We start from the raw sequence: 12,641 nt of genomic DNA, 5'->3' as shown, positions 1-12,641 counted from the left end.
CCGAATACATTAAGTTGTTACAGGTGTCAAGCTTAAGGGCAGCAGTGTGTAGGTAGGAGGTTCTTAGGTGGGAGAAGTTCTTTTTTCACCTTTATTTAACCAAGTAGGCCAGCTGAGAACAAGTTCTCATTTACAACTGTGACCTGGCCACGATAAAGCAAAGCAGTGAGGCAAAATCAAACAACACAGAGTTACACATAAACAAACGTACAGTCAATAACACAATAGAAAAATCTATGTACAGTGTGTGCAAATCTAGAAGAGTAGGGAGGTAGGCAATAAATAGGCCATAGAGGTGAAATAATTACAATTTAGCAATAACACTGGAGTGATGGATGTGAAGATGATGATGTGCAAGTAGAGATACTGGGGTGCAAAAGTGCAAGAGGGTAAGTAATAATATGGGGATGAGGTAGTTGGGTGTGTTATATACAGATTGGCTGTGTACAGGTACAGTGATCGGTAAGCTGCTCTGACAGCTGATGCTTAAAGTTAGAGAGGGAGATATAAGACTCCTGTTTCAGTGATTTTTGCAATTCGTTCCAGTCATTGACAGCAGAGAACTGGAAGGAAAGGCAGCCAAAGTAAGTGTTGGCTTTGGGGATGACCAGTGAAATATACCTGCTGGAGCGCGTGCTACAGGTGGGTGTTGCTGTGGTGACCAGTGAGCTGAGATAAGGCCTAGCATAGACTTATAGATGACCTGGAGCCAGTGGGTTTGGCAACGAATATGTAGTGAGAGCCAGCCAACGAGAGCGTACAGGTCGCAGTGGTGGGTAGTATATGGGGCTTTAGTAACAAAACGGATGGCACTGTGATAGACTACATCCAATTTGCTGAGTAGGGTGTTGGAGGCTATTTTTTAAATTACATTGCCAAAGTCAAGGATCGGTAGGATAGTCAGTTTTATGAGGGTATATTTGGCAGCATAAGTGAAGGATTGCGCAATAGAAAGCCGATTCTAGATTACATTTTGGATTGGAGATGCTAAATATGAGTCTGGAAGGAGAGTTTAGAAGTGTGCAGAAGGGCATGAGACAAAGGAATGTGTAGCATTTGGGAAAGTAGTGGTATGTGTTAATTGTAGGGGTGCCCATGGGGCTTGGGATCAGAAATGTCCCGTGCGAGACAGTTAGGTTGAGGTTTCCAGGGTTAGAGTAGAGCAGATGTTGTCATATGCTGAGGCAGTGAAGAAAGTAGAGGAATATGTGTCAAGGGGAGGGGATCCTGAGAGGAGTGGTGTGAGTAGTAGATCTGTACCAGTACAGAGGGAGACGCCAACAAGTGATATATGTTTCAGTAAGATTGGATTTTTTTATAGCAATGGTTATCAACTGTACTGCAGGGATGGAACGTAACTCGCAGAAAATTGAGGTTGTGGTGGCAGCTGCAGAGAGGTATTTGGGTGTGCAAGACTTTACATCAGAAAAGTTACAGGGTGTGTTAAGGTGGGGTTGTCTCATCCTTTTAGGTTGTTGGCCTGAAGTGGGACTAAATAGATTTAAATAGTGGAGTAGGGTGGTGTTATTTTTTAACATTGTTATTATTATTTTTTTTGTGAGTGTTGTAGATTGTAGGGTATTTGTTTATTTATTTATTTTTTCAAGCAAAGTATAAGGGAGTTATACTCCAGTCTAGTAGTTGACGGTAATGCAGCATTTGTTGAATGCAAACCACCGTTAAACATAATCACATAAGAAGTTCCGCTGGCAAAATACTAGTGTCCGGAAGTGGGTGATTCTTAACTCGGGCTGGTGCTAGATTACCTAAATCTGTTGGGGGTGGGTTCTATGGTAGATATGACTGAATAATGTTATTGTTCTAAATCACATGGTAGTTAGCTAGCACTTTCGGGAATAGAAAACATTGAATCAATGATCACTCATTTGTCAAATGTGGGACATTCTTGTCTCTTTGGCCTAACGTTAGCTAGTCTTCTTGGTTTAGCCCAGTATTGGACCTTACATGTTCTGTTTAAAGGGCGAATTGGGCCTGGAAGCCAAAACAGCCAAATATTCAATCTAAACATGATTCGGTTCTCATTTGCGGTACTGTATGTTTTTTTTTATATATCACGTCAAAAATAATTTCACAAATGCAAAATACAGCGTTCCTATACATTGTTTTAACAGTTAAACCTGACAGGTATTTTTCAGTGGCTTCTATTCCATTTACACACAGGTGTTCGGAGATGCAGATGGCAAAGTTAGTTAGAACAGGTCGTCCACTGTCTTCCACTGTAACATGGAAATATGGCCGTGTGGGAACTCTAAACCTATAAAGGTGTGTACTAATTTAAACTTTTTGGAAAAGTATTTGTCGCTGATTTTTAAAGATACATAAAGATTATGTTTCCCAAACCGTACCGCAAGCGATGCGTTTTAACGTTCAGAGCGAACGTTTGGGCTCTTTTAACAACACTCCTGCGGCCAACCCAGGCCAGAAGGTATTACCGTCAATAGGCGCTACTATGAATGGGCTATCCTATAGTTAGCTAGTCTGCTAACGTTAGTTAACTGGGGGGAGTCTAGTTGTGTCTAGAATATAAAGCTGTGGTTATGTATGTGACCTGTGGCCAAAACAAAAGTTAGCTGCCATTCGGTGAGTGGAGGGTACGTTGCAGGGCAACTAACTGGGGAAGACGACCAACTGTGAGAATTGAGAATCAAATTGGTTTTGGGTTAGGCCATAGCAGGTCCTATGGAGGTCCTCACAGGCAGTGAAGGTACTGTATCTGTCAGATGTCAGTGGCACCACAACGCATGGTTGGAGGGATCCAGAGTGTCTGAGTGAGGAGTCTTTGTAACATGTTTCTGTATTTTGCTATCCTGGTCCGAGGTCTGTCTGTGCTGTCTTGCCAACTCCTAAATATTCATTGTCAAGCGTCAAGATGAGCATGACAACGAGCCTAGGAATTGGCTATGGGCAATTCTTCAGGAACAGAGTGATGCTAAGTCTCAGCTTTTTCACTTTAAAATGTATGTGAAACGAAAATCAATGATTGCAGAGTTAAACAAACCATATAACTCTATGCACAATGACTACTTTTAACAATTTCCACAGACATTTTTACAAAAACACGTTTACTTCAAGAACAGTGATGGTTTGTGCTGTTGGTGCCATCATTCTGTTATCAAACTTTGCATCTGCACTGTTCTTTAAGTAAAGGTGTTGGTAACATTTTCTGTGGAAATTGTTCAAAGTCATCCTTGTGCATAGAGTTGTATGGTTTATTTAACATAGAAAACATTGTTTTTTGTTTGGGATACATTAATAAAGCGAGAGCTCTGAGTCTTAGCATCACTACCATGGAATGGCCCCCATACACTAATTACAAATGAAAGTGGTCTCTAATCTGGTGCTTGTCCCTTTCTAGGCTGGATCTTGATTGACCGGTGTGGGAAACACTTTGGGACAATTCTGAACTACCTTAGAGATGGAGTGGTGCCACTCCCAGAGAGTCGTCGGGAGACTGAGGAGATGCTGGCTGAGTCCAAGTACTATCTGGTCCAGGGCCTGGCTGATGAGTGTCAGGCTGCCCTTCAGGTAACCCTCACCCTCAAGACTGGTCTTTTCTTTACACCCTTTTCACACTACTGAGCTGAGCCAAGCTGCACTGGTTTGGTTATGCAGCCACCATAGTTGCTTGAATCGTGCTGGAAAGGACCTTGTCAAAATGAAAATATTAGAGCCAGTACGGTTTTGGTCGGCACAATGGTGTGAAATAGTTTAAGTCTCATCCTTGCACCCACACTCTGCCTTTGTATAGCTCTACTTCCTCTCACTGCCTCTACCTCCTACAAATATATCATTACTGGCCCAGCCAACCCACCCAATCTGTTAGAGGATCTATGTCCAAATTCATATTGATTCTGGACAAAATCTGTCTTTACCGTCTCGTGTTTTTATTGGTGTTCTAGAACAAAGAGTCGTACGAGCCGTTCTGTAAACTTCCCCTGGTGACATCATCGAAGGAAGATCACAGACTCATTGCCACCTCTAATAAGGTATTGTTGACTGAGTCAGGCATCAGAGTGAAGGACAAGTCCGGTATTTACTAGGGAAGATCTAGTCTCACATATTGAATATTTACTGGCATCTTCCTCTGTTGTTTTGTCTCTACACAGCCTACTGTCAAACTGTTACACAACAAAAGCAACGATAAATACTCCTACACCAGGTGAGACTCTTACGTCTATAAAGACAAATTGGCAGTGAATTATTGTTCCGTTGTAGTCGGAAGTTTACATACACCTTAGCCAAATACATTTAAACTCAGTTTTCACAATTCCTGACATTTAATCCCAGTAAATATTCCCTGTCTTAGGTCAGTTAGGATCACCACTTTATTTTAAGAATGTATAATGTCAGAGAATTATTTATTTCAGCTTTTATGTCTTTCATCACATTCCCAGTGGGTCAGCAGTTTACATACACTCAATTAGTATTTGGTAGCATTGCCTTTAAATTGTTGAACTTGGGTCAAACTTTTTGGGTAGCCTTCCACAAGCTTCCCACAATAAGTTGGGTGAATTTTGGACCATTCCTCCTGATAGAGCTGGTGTAACTGAGTCAGGTTTGTAGCCTCCTGGCTCTGCCCACAAATGTTCTATGGGATTGACGTCTTTGTGATGGCTACTCCAATAACCTGACTTTGTTGTCCTTAAGCCATTTTGCCACAACTTTGGAAGTATGCTTGGGGTCATTGTCCATTTGGAAGACCCATTTATTTTCGACCAAGCTTTAACTTCCTGACTGATGTCTTGAGATGTTGCTTCAATATATCCACATAATTTTCCAGCCTCATGATGCCATCTATTTTGTGAAGTGCACCAGTCTCTCCTGCAGCAAAGCACCCCAACAACATGATGCTGCCACTGCCGTGCTTCACGTTTGGGATGGTGTTCTTCGGGTTGCAAGCATCCCCCTTTTCCTTCCACACATAACGATGGTCATTATGGCCAAACTACCCTACAATCTACAACATTCTATTTTTGTTTCATCAGACCAGTGGACATTTCTCCAAAAAGTATGATCTTTGTCCCCATGTGCAGTTGCAAACTGTAGTCTGTCTTTTTTCTGGCGGTTTTGGCGCAGTGGCTTCTTCCTTGCTGAGCTGCCTTTCAGGTTATGTCGATATAGGACTCGTTTTACTGAGGATATAGATACTTTTGTACTCCAGCATCTTCACAAGGTCCTTTGCTGTTGTTCTGGGATTGATTTGCACTTTTCGAACCAAAGTACGTTCATCTCTAGGAGACAGAACACTTCTCCTTCCTGAGCCGTATGACGGCTGCGTGGTCCCATGGCGTTTATACTTGCGTACTATTGTTTGTACAGATGAACGTGGTGCCTTCACTAAATTTCTACCAAGGATGAACCAGACTTGTGGAGGTCTACAATTTTTTTTCAGAGGACTTCTTTCTTTAGATTTTTCCCATGATGTCAAGCAAAGAGGTACTGAGTTTGAAGGTAGGCCTTGAAATACATCCACAGGTACACCTCCAATTGACTCAAATGATGTAAATTAGCCTATCAGAAGCTTCTAATGCCATGACATAATTGTCTGGAATTTTCCAAGCTGTTTAAAGGCACAGTCAACTTAGTGTATGTATGTACACTTTTGACCCACTGGAATTGTGATACAGTGAAATAATCTGTCTGTAAACAATTGTTGGAAAAATTACTTGTGCCATGCACAAAGTAGATGTCCTAACCGACTTGCCAAAACTATAGTTTGTTAACAAGAAACTTGCGGAGTGGTTGAAAAACAAGTTTTAATGACTCCAACCTAAGTACATGTAAACTTTCGACTTTAACTGTAAATCTCAAGTGAAAAATCTGCAATATCTCACAACATATCACCTAGCCACGTCATTTGATATTGCAATCTGATGTCCGACAGCATAGTCGATGATGTGACACGCAGCCGGTTGTTGCAGGCTTCCCCTTCCTTCCCTCCAGGCAGTAACTCTGATGACAACATGTTGAAGAACATCGAGCTGTTTAACAAGCTGTCCTCAACAAAGACGTGATCGGCAACGAGATCTGCTGCTGGTCCTTATATGGCCAGGGCCGCAAGATCGCCGAGGTGTGCTGCACCTCTATCGTCTACGCCACCGAGAAGAAGCAGACCAAGGTAACGCAAGTGAATCATACTCTGGGATGGCTTATAGTGGGATGTCGTCATTAAGATATTTTAATCAGCACAAACTGGGCAAGTACATCATGTATCTGGCTTCCATCTCTGATGACAGAACTGATTCCTTCTTAGTAAATTATTTCAATTCATGAGTTGGTTGTCTCTAACCTTCTGTTAGCATAAAATAGAGTACTTTAATATGCCGTTGTGACATTTGTTTTTTTAACAAAGTACAGGTGTACTTTACGTTCAGATAACATAATACCCAGGCAGACAGACATGCATAAATGCATATATATCCACTCCCCTACCGTTCCAGGTGGAGTGGATCTACGAGGAGCCCCTCAACATCCTGCTGTACCAGTCCCAGGACGGGAGGTGTCCTGACAACGCTCCGCTGGAGGCCACAGGGGGTGCCGCCGGCCACTCGCACCACCTGGATGAAGACGAGGAGCGCGTTGACAGGGTGCGCAGGATCCACGTCAAGCGGCCCGACGACCGCACACACCACCACCAGTAACCCCTGACTGACCTCGACCATACAAAGCCCGGCCCTAAATGTCTGACCCTGGACTCAGTGGAAATCTTCTGTGCCTTACTTCCAGCGCCTCTCCTTCTCCCTCTTCTTCCCCACTCCTACTCTCACACAGGAGCTCACTGCTGAGGATGAAAGACGAGTTGAAGCGTAGTGTGATGTGGTGAAGTTGTTTCACGTGTGTTAATTTGTAGGCTATCTTGTTGTGTGTAGTGCTCTGAGGATTTTTTTTGTTTTTCTCATCTGTCGGTTGGTGGTTGCAGAGTTTGGAGGTGATGATTTGTTTTTCTACTGTGCGTGAATGTAAATAGGATTGTTAATGGGACTGGAAATGTGTGGAATGGAAATGTCAGTTGTTATACTGGAGGGAATTGCAATGTCAGCATCGTGTTCTTTGGTCCTTGCTATAATGCAATCCAGAAGAACAAGAATCATGCAACGTTTGTCACTGAGTTTTTGGATGTGTTGAAAGAAAAGTCTTCTAAGTGTTTGAAGAAGCTGTATGATGGCTGTCAATCAGGGGTTCTACAATAAAAGCCCACTAGGGGGCAGTATTGAATCAGATGATCTCATTGTGCCTGAGACGGTGTCGCTGCTCGCAGCCTTTCATGTTCTATCAATTTCCAACGATTTTTGTTGCATTTTTTAAATTCACCCTATTGAATATCAGTCAACATTTAGTTGATTAAAAATATGTCATACAATAGAGTACCTCTACTCTCCCACAACCACTTTTTAATTCATAGGATTTCCCATTTAACCCATTGTCCCTTCTTGCCATGTAAGTGATTGCTTACAAGGGAAGAACTTGAGCTGTGACATGTTATCCAGGTTGATTGAATGATGGAGCTCCAAGGCTGAAGGAGGAGAGAGCTCTCTCCTACAAGCTTTTAACAGGCAGATCATTTAGACCTGGCCCTCATCAGGGTATTCATTAAGGAATGTAACTGTATGTCCACATGTGTTCTCTTTTAGGAAACCATACTTGTGAAGACATCTGTCTACAGATGTCCCGCATTTAAATGTTTATAGATACCTCTTATCAAATAATTTAAGATTTCTATAATGTTGTGATTTTATTTTTCTAATTTCATTTGAATGTTGGTTGAAATACAAAATTATGATACACATGACTTTGTTGCAAAATCAATGATTCCTATCCTGACGGTTGCTATAGTACAAAAATATATAATGTACCATTTTAGAGAGTAAGTACACTTTGCTCTGAATTCAACAACACCGTAATGTGAATATAGTGCTTACATCTGAAATACTAAACCAGCAGAGACATAAAGGCTCCCTTAGCCTTGAATTCACAAACAGAAATGAATTGAAATATACAAGTGTGTGGTAGATCATAGACATGACACAGGTTTGTGCTTTTCTTGGGTCCCTTAAAGAGATTCTCCGGTACTTTTGTATACTTATTAGTCAGTAGTTATGAAAGTAGCGCTCATGAGCCAAAAGTGGTCCCTGAAAATGGCATAATATATCACATACTGTATGTGCACGACGTCATATCTCTCTCTCTGCTGTGTCCACTGAGCCGTTGGGCCCGCCCTGCAACTTTGTTGGATAACACTGTCACTCAAATGCAAGCTCATTGGCTAGAACTCAAATTGCTAGGTGGCTGGCCACGTGAGGTTAAATTTAGGGAAAATAACGCAGCACAGCTTCAAGAAAAGTCGCTTTCAAACTAGGAATTTCTTGGCTAATTGAGGTAAGACTAATTCTGCTCATAGATTATTCATAGTATGAACTACAAATTGACACATTCAGCCCAATGTGGGAGGTTTAAAAATACTTTCTTAGTCGCCAAAGTACCGGAGTATGTCTTTAAATGAACACTTGGTTGGCTCCAGTCAATTCTATCACACAGGATTGGTGCATAAGAAGAACTGAAATATATTTTCTTAAGAGATTGCCTGATTGACATTAAATACATTGATTGATTCAATGGTTTGTACATTTGCAGTTTCGGGTTTTCTGAAAGTAACAGCTGTAGGTATTTTTGGGGTGTTCGTCTCTAACAAAAACCAGCCTGATCCCAGATTTGTTTGCAACTGGCTATTGAGTTTGTGTACAACACAAACAGATCTGGAATCAGGCAATACAAGAGCAAAATTCTTGGTCTAATCCAGATGATGTGTCTGTCTCCTGGGTGCCTGTCCATCCTCTCCTTAGTGTGTCTCTATGTCCTGCACAGGTCATCGAGCCCTGGTCCGAGTGGAAACCTAGAGTGACAAATATGTCATTCGTTCAGCCTGCATGTGTTGATCACCTACATTGTGTTAATTAGGGGACGTAACAGAAAACATTTGAAAACCCTTGCAATTAAATGAAAGATTCCTATTGGACACGGTAGTCCCTCTTTGTTTCAGTCCATTTTCTTCCGTTTGGTGCCAAATGAATGCGATCCTGGAGCTGCCTGCTGCAAAAAGGACTCCGCATTCCTTTTTGTATGGTTCACAGTATGTCCATAACCCAAGGTAGAGCATGCCCTCATGAAAAACCATACAATAACTGCATCTTACTCCAAACATTTGTTAACGTTTCCTATGTTTGATATCATATCAATGCGATCACAGTCATTTCAATATTTGTTTGTCTGTTCTGTGTATAATGCCACTGGGAAGCCAAAGGAAACATTCTACTAAAAATAAATGTCTTCTTTGTCACGAATCCCGCCGAAGATGGTGCCTCTTCCTGTTCGGGCGGCACTCGGCGGTCGTCGGCGCTGGCCTACTAGCTGCCACCGATCCCCTTTTCTGTTTCATTTAGTTGTGTCTGATTTGTTGCACCTGTTTTTCTGGTTATGGCGTTTGATTATTCTTGTGGTTTCTTTTTTCCGATCAGTTTGGTCTTGTTTGTTTGGACTGGGACTTTACGCGCCCTTGTGTGTGTGGCGTGACCGTCTCTCTGTTTTTTTGGAATATTAAAGATCCACATCTTTGGAACTACCCTGCTCTCTGCGCCCGACTCCTGCACTCACTACTTATTGAAGCCGTGACATTCTTCTAGCAGCTAAAATAAAAATCAGCAGAAAGCATGTGATTCTAACCAGCTGTGCACGAGCCTGGTCCCAGATCTGAGGCAAATTATGTGGCAATGGCCATAGGAGTTGGCCAAGACAGCACAAACAGGTCTGGGAACAGGCAACCAGGCCCCTCTCAGCAGCAGTAACAGCTTCACTCACCACCATGAGATGTCCATTCTTGTCCTTGTACACCATGGACTCCTGGCCACTGCTGAATTCCACAATGCCCTCTTTCCCCACCTTCATCTGAAACTTGACGCTAAAAAATAACCACATATCATAGTCATATTCACCCAGAACTCCTTGGAAAACACTGGAAATTGTTACTGAGTGGACTATCCTAAATGAAATAACATTCAGAAGTAAGCTCATCTGGCCTCTTGATCCATCGGACTAGAACTCCCAGAATCAATCCTGTCAGCCACAGCCTTACCTGCCCTGGACCACGTTGATGGCGCTCTGCTTGTTGGCAACCACGCTGAGTTTGGTCAACGCTTCAAACAGGTGGTCACACTGCATGATTAGATCCCCCTGGGCACACGAGGTCAGGACACATTGGATAGCATTAGGACTGTGTCTGAAATGGCATTATATTCCCTGTATAGTGCAATACTTTTGACCAGGGCACGTAGTGCACTATATGTAATAGGGCGCCATTTTGGATGCACATCGGATTCCATTTTGAGCAGTTCCTGGTTAGAATCACTTGAATAACAGAGGCACTACACGGACATTACCAGGCTATTATTCTATACGTTGTGTGAGGGTGTGGAGACCGTGTCCTCCTACCTTCTGCTTATCGTCTTCACTTGGAATATGGAAAATTATGAGGCCATCACTCAAGGTACTGACCGACACACCTGTAATCGAGTAAGCAGCACTCACACAGATCAGTACACTTTAAAACCAAATCTATTCTATACAACCAGTATTTATCCACATTAGTCCCATTGGGGAGAATCCGAACTTCCCCTTGTGAAAATGTGACTTAAATGGAAGTTAAGATTCGTCTCATTGAGATCAAATCTATTTTGCAAGAGAGATCAGACAAGCTAGAACCCCATCCATCCCATCCACAGCATGCTGGATGCTCACCTTTCAGAGTAGTGTACAACACTCTCTGCTTGATCTTGGCATCATCCAGCACATAGGCAGCAGTCTGTGTGAGGATGAGCTGCCGAGGTCGGGCTTTAAATCCATTCCTGTCGTACTTCACTATTGGTATGCTGTACTGCAAAGAGAGAGAGAAGAAAGATGGTGGGAGAGAGGGGCGAGAGAGAGCGAGAGAGAAGAGAGATGGTGTAAGAGTACGAGAGTGAGAGAGAGGGAGCAGGAGAGAAAAAGAGAGAAAATATTTTTAAACGATTGAAACAATCTTTCTATGAGTTTTAAGTGTCAAGGACACACTGCAACACAAGTGTCTTGATTACCTTGATTCCTTCATGGCGAATCATCTGCAGGACCTTCATATTTATGTCCTGTTCACCTGAAAAAAGAACATAGCGCAAAATGTGGCATTTGACCCTAAAATACGAGTTTAAGTAAGACACCCCATAATACACAGATACTATTCACTACTACAGGGGTTTCCAAACGTTTTTGTCCCACAACCCCATTTTGATATCTGAAAAATCCTGCGACCCCAACCTGGTGAAAAAAAAAATGTAATTAACAGCCGATGTTAACTTGTTTATTTGGGGCTGTGGCAGTCAATTTAAAAACATTCTAACAGTGTTTCTGATTGTCTTTTTAACTCACCATCACATTGTAATGTGGGGCTATGACAGTCAATTGCAAATGAGTCTGACATAGTCTCTAATCTTACCACCACTAACGAGATGGGTGTGCTTGATGCATGTCGTGTCGGAGCTTCTCAAAGTCAAGGGGCGTGGTCAACAGTGCGCACCTCATCTCTGAGGTCACATCCAAACTGGTTCAATATTTGGTTTAATGCAGGAGAGAGCACTGAATCCAGCTTCACACAGATATGAGCTGGTGAAGGGTAGCCTACCACAAGTTTTATGGTGTTTTTAAGACAACTGGGAACTCAAGGTCAAATTATGACGTCAGAGATCTTCAGGTCGGAAAGCCGGAGCTCTGGAAAGAGGCCCGAGGTCCCGAGTTGGAATTCCGAGTTGGATGACCATTTCTTTCCGAGTTTCCAGCACTGAAGTCAGAGATTTCAGAGTTCCCAGTTGTTTTGAATGCGACAAATGCTCAGAGGGAAACGGCAGGGTATTCCCGCTCAGTCAGGAACCAAAACTCCTCTGTAGTGACCCGTAAATGCATTTGGTCACATGACAGCTCAATCAGCTGTTCGATTTCACTTACCAGCATGTCAGCAGAGCCAGGATCACATTGAAACAGATTGGGAAGTACATTGGCAAGAAAAAGTATGTGAACCCTTTGGAGTTACCTGGACTTCTGCATAAATTGGTCATAAAATTTGATCTGATTTTCATCTAAGTGACAACAATAGACAAACACAGTCTGCTCAAACTAATAACACACAAACAATTATATGTTTTCATGTCTTTATTAAACACACTGTGTAAACATTCACAGTGCAGGGTGGGAAAAGTATATGAACCCTTGGTTTTAATAACAGGTTGACCCTACTTTGGCAGCAATAACCTCGACCAAATGTTTTCTGTAGTTACGCATCACACCTGCACAACGGGCAGGAGGAATTTTGAACCATTCCTCTTTACAAAACTGTTTCAACTGCAATATTTTTGTGATGTCTGGTGTGAACCGCTCTCTTGAGGTCATGACATAGCCTCTCAATCGGTTTGATGTCACAACTCTGACTGGGCCACTCCAGAAGTCGTATTTTCTTCTGTTGAAGCCATTCTGTTGTTGATTTACTTCTGCGTTTTGAGTCATTGTCCTGTTGCATCATCCAACTTCTGTTGAGCTTCAATTGG

At 42.4% G+C, this 12,641-nt stretch overlaps 1 protein-coding gene and 1 pseudogene across 1 annotated transcript in view; one reads left to right on the top strand and one right to left on the bottom strand.

The window, feature by feature from the left end:
* Positions 1 to 224: 224 nt before the first annotated feature.
* On the top strand, positions 225 to 7,186 carry LOC139389897 (BTB/POZ domain-containing adapter for CUL3-mediated RhoA degradation protein 3-like; annotated as a pseudogene).
* A 1,331-nt stretch (positions 7,187 to 8,517) lies between these two features.
* LOC139389430 (unconventional myosin-Ih-like) overlaps positions 8,518 to 12,641 on the bottom strand; it is a 57,212-nt gene continuing 53,088 nt past the window's right edge. Inside the window, exons 27-32 of the mRNA XM_071136183.1 lie at positions 11,145 to 11,200; positions 10,810 to 10,945; positions 10,504 to 10,574; positions 10,148 to 10,245; positions 9,874 to 9,973; positions 8,518 to 8,911 (exon numbers count right to left, since the gene is read on the bottom strand). Coding sequence (XP_070992284.1) covers positions 8,885 to 8,911; positions 9,874 to 9,973; positions 10,148 to 10,245; positions 10,504 to 10,574; positions 10,810 to 10,945; positions 11,145 to 11,200 — 488 coding nt within the window. The 3' untranslated portion in view covers positions 8,518 to 8,884. The remainder of the gene's footprint in view (positions 8,912 to 9,873; positions 9,974 to 10,147; positions 10,246 to 10,503; positions 10,575 to 10,809; positions 10,946 to 11,144; positions 11,201 to 12,641) is intronic.

The sequence above is a fragment of the Oncorhynchus clarkii genome, chromosome 30, assembly GCF_045791955.1.
Source record: "Oncorhynchus clarkii lewisi isolate Uvic-CL-2024 chromosome 30, UVic_Ocla_1.0, whole genome shotgun sequence".
NCBI classification, from domain to species: domain Eukaryota; kingdom Metazoa; phylum Chordata; class Actinopteri; order Salmoniformes; family Salmonidae; genus Oncorhynchus; species Oncorhynchus clarkii.
Note: the sequence above shows the minus strand (reverse complement) of the source record. Positions and strands in the feature narration are given on the sequence as shown.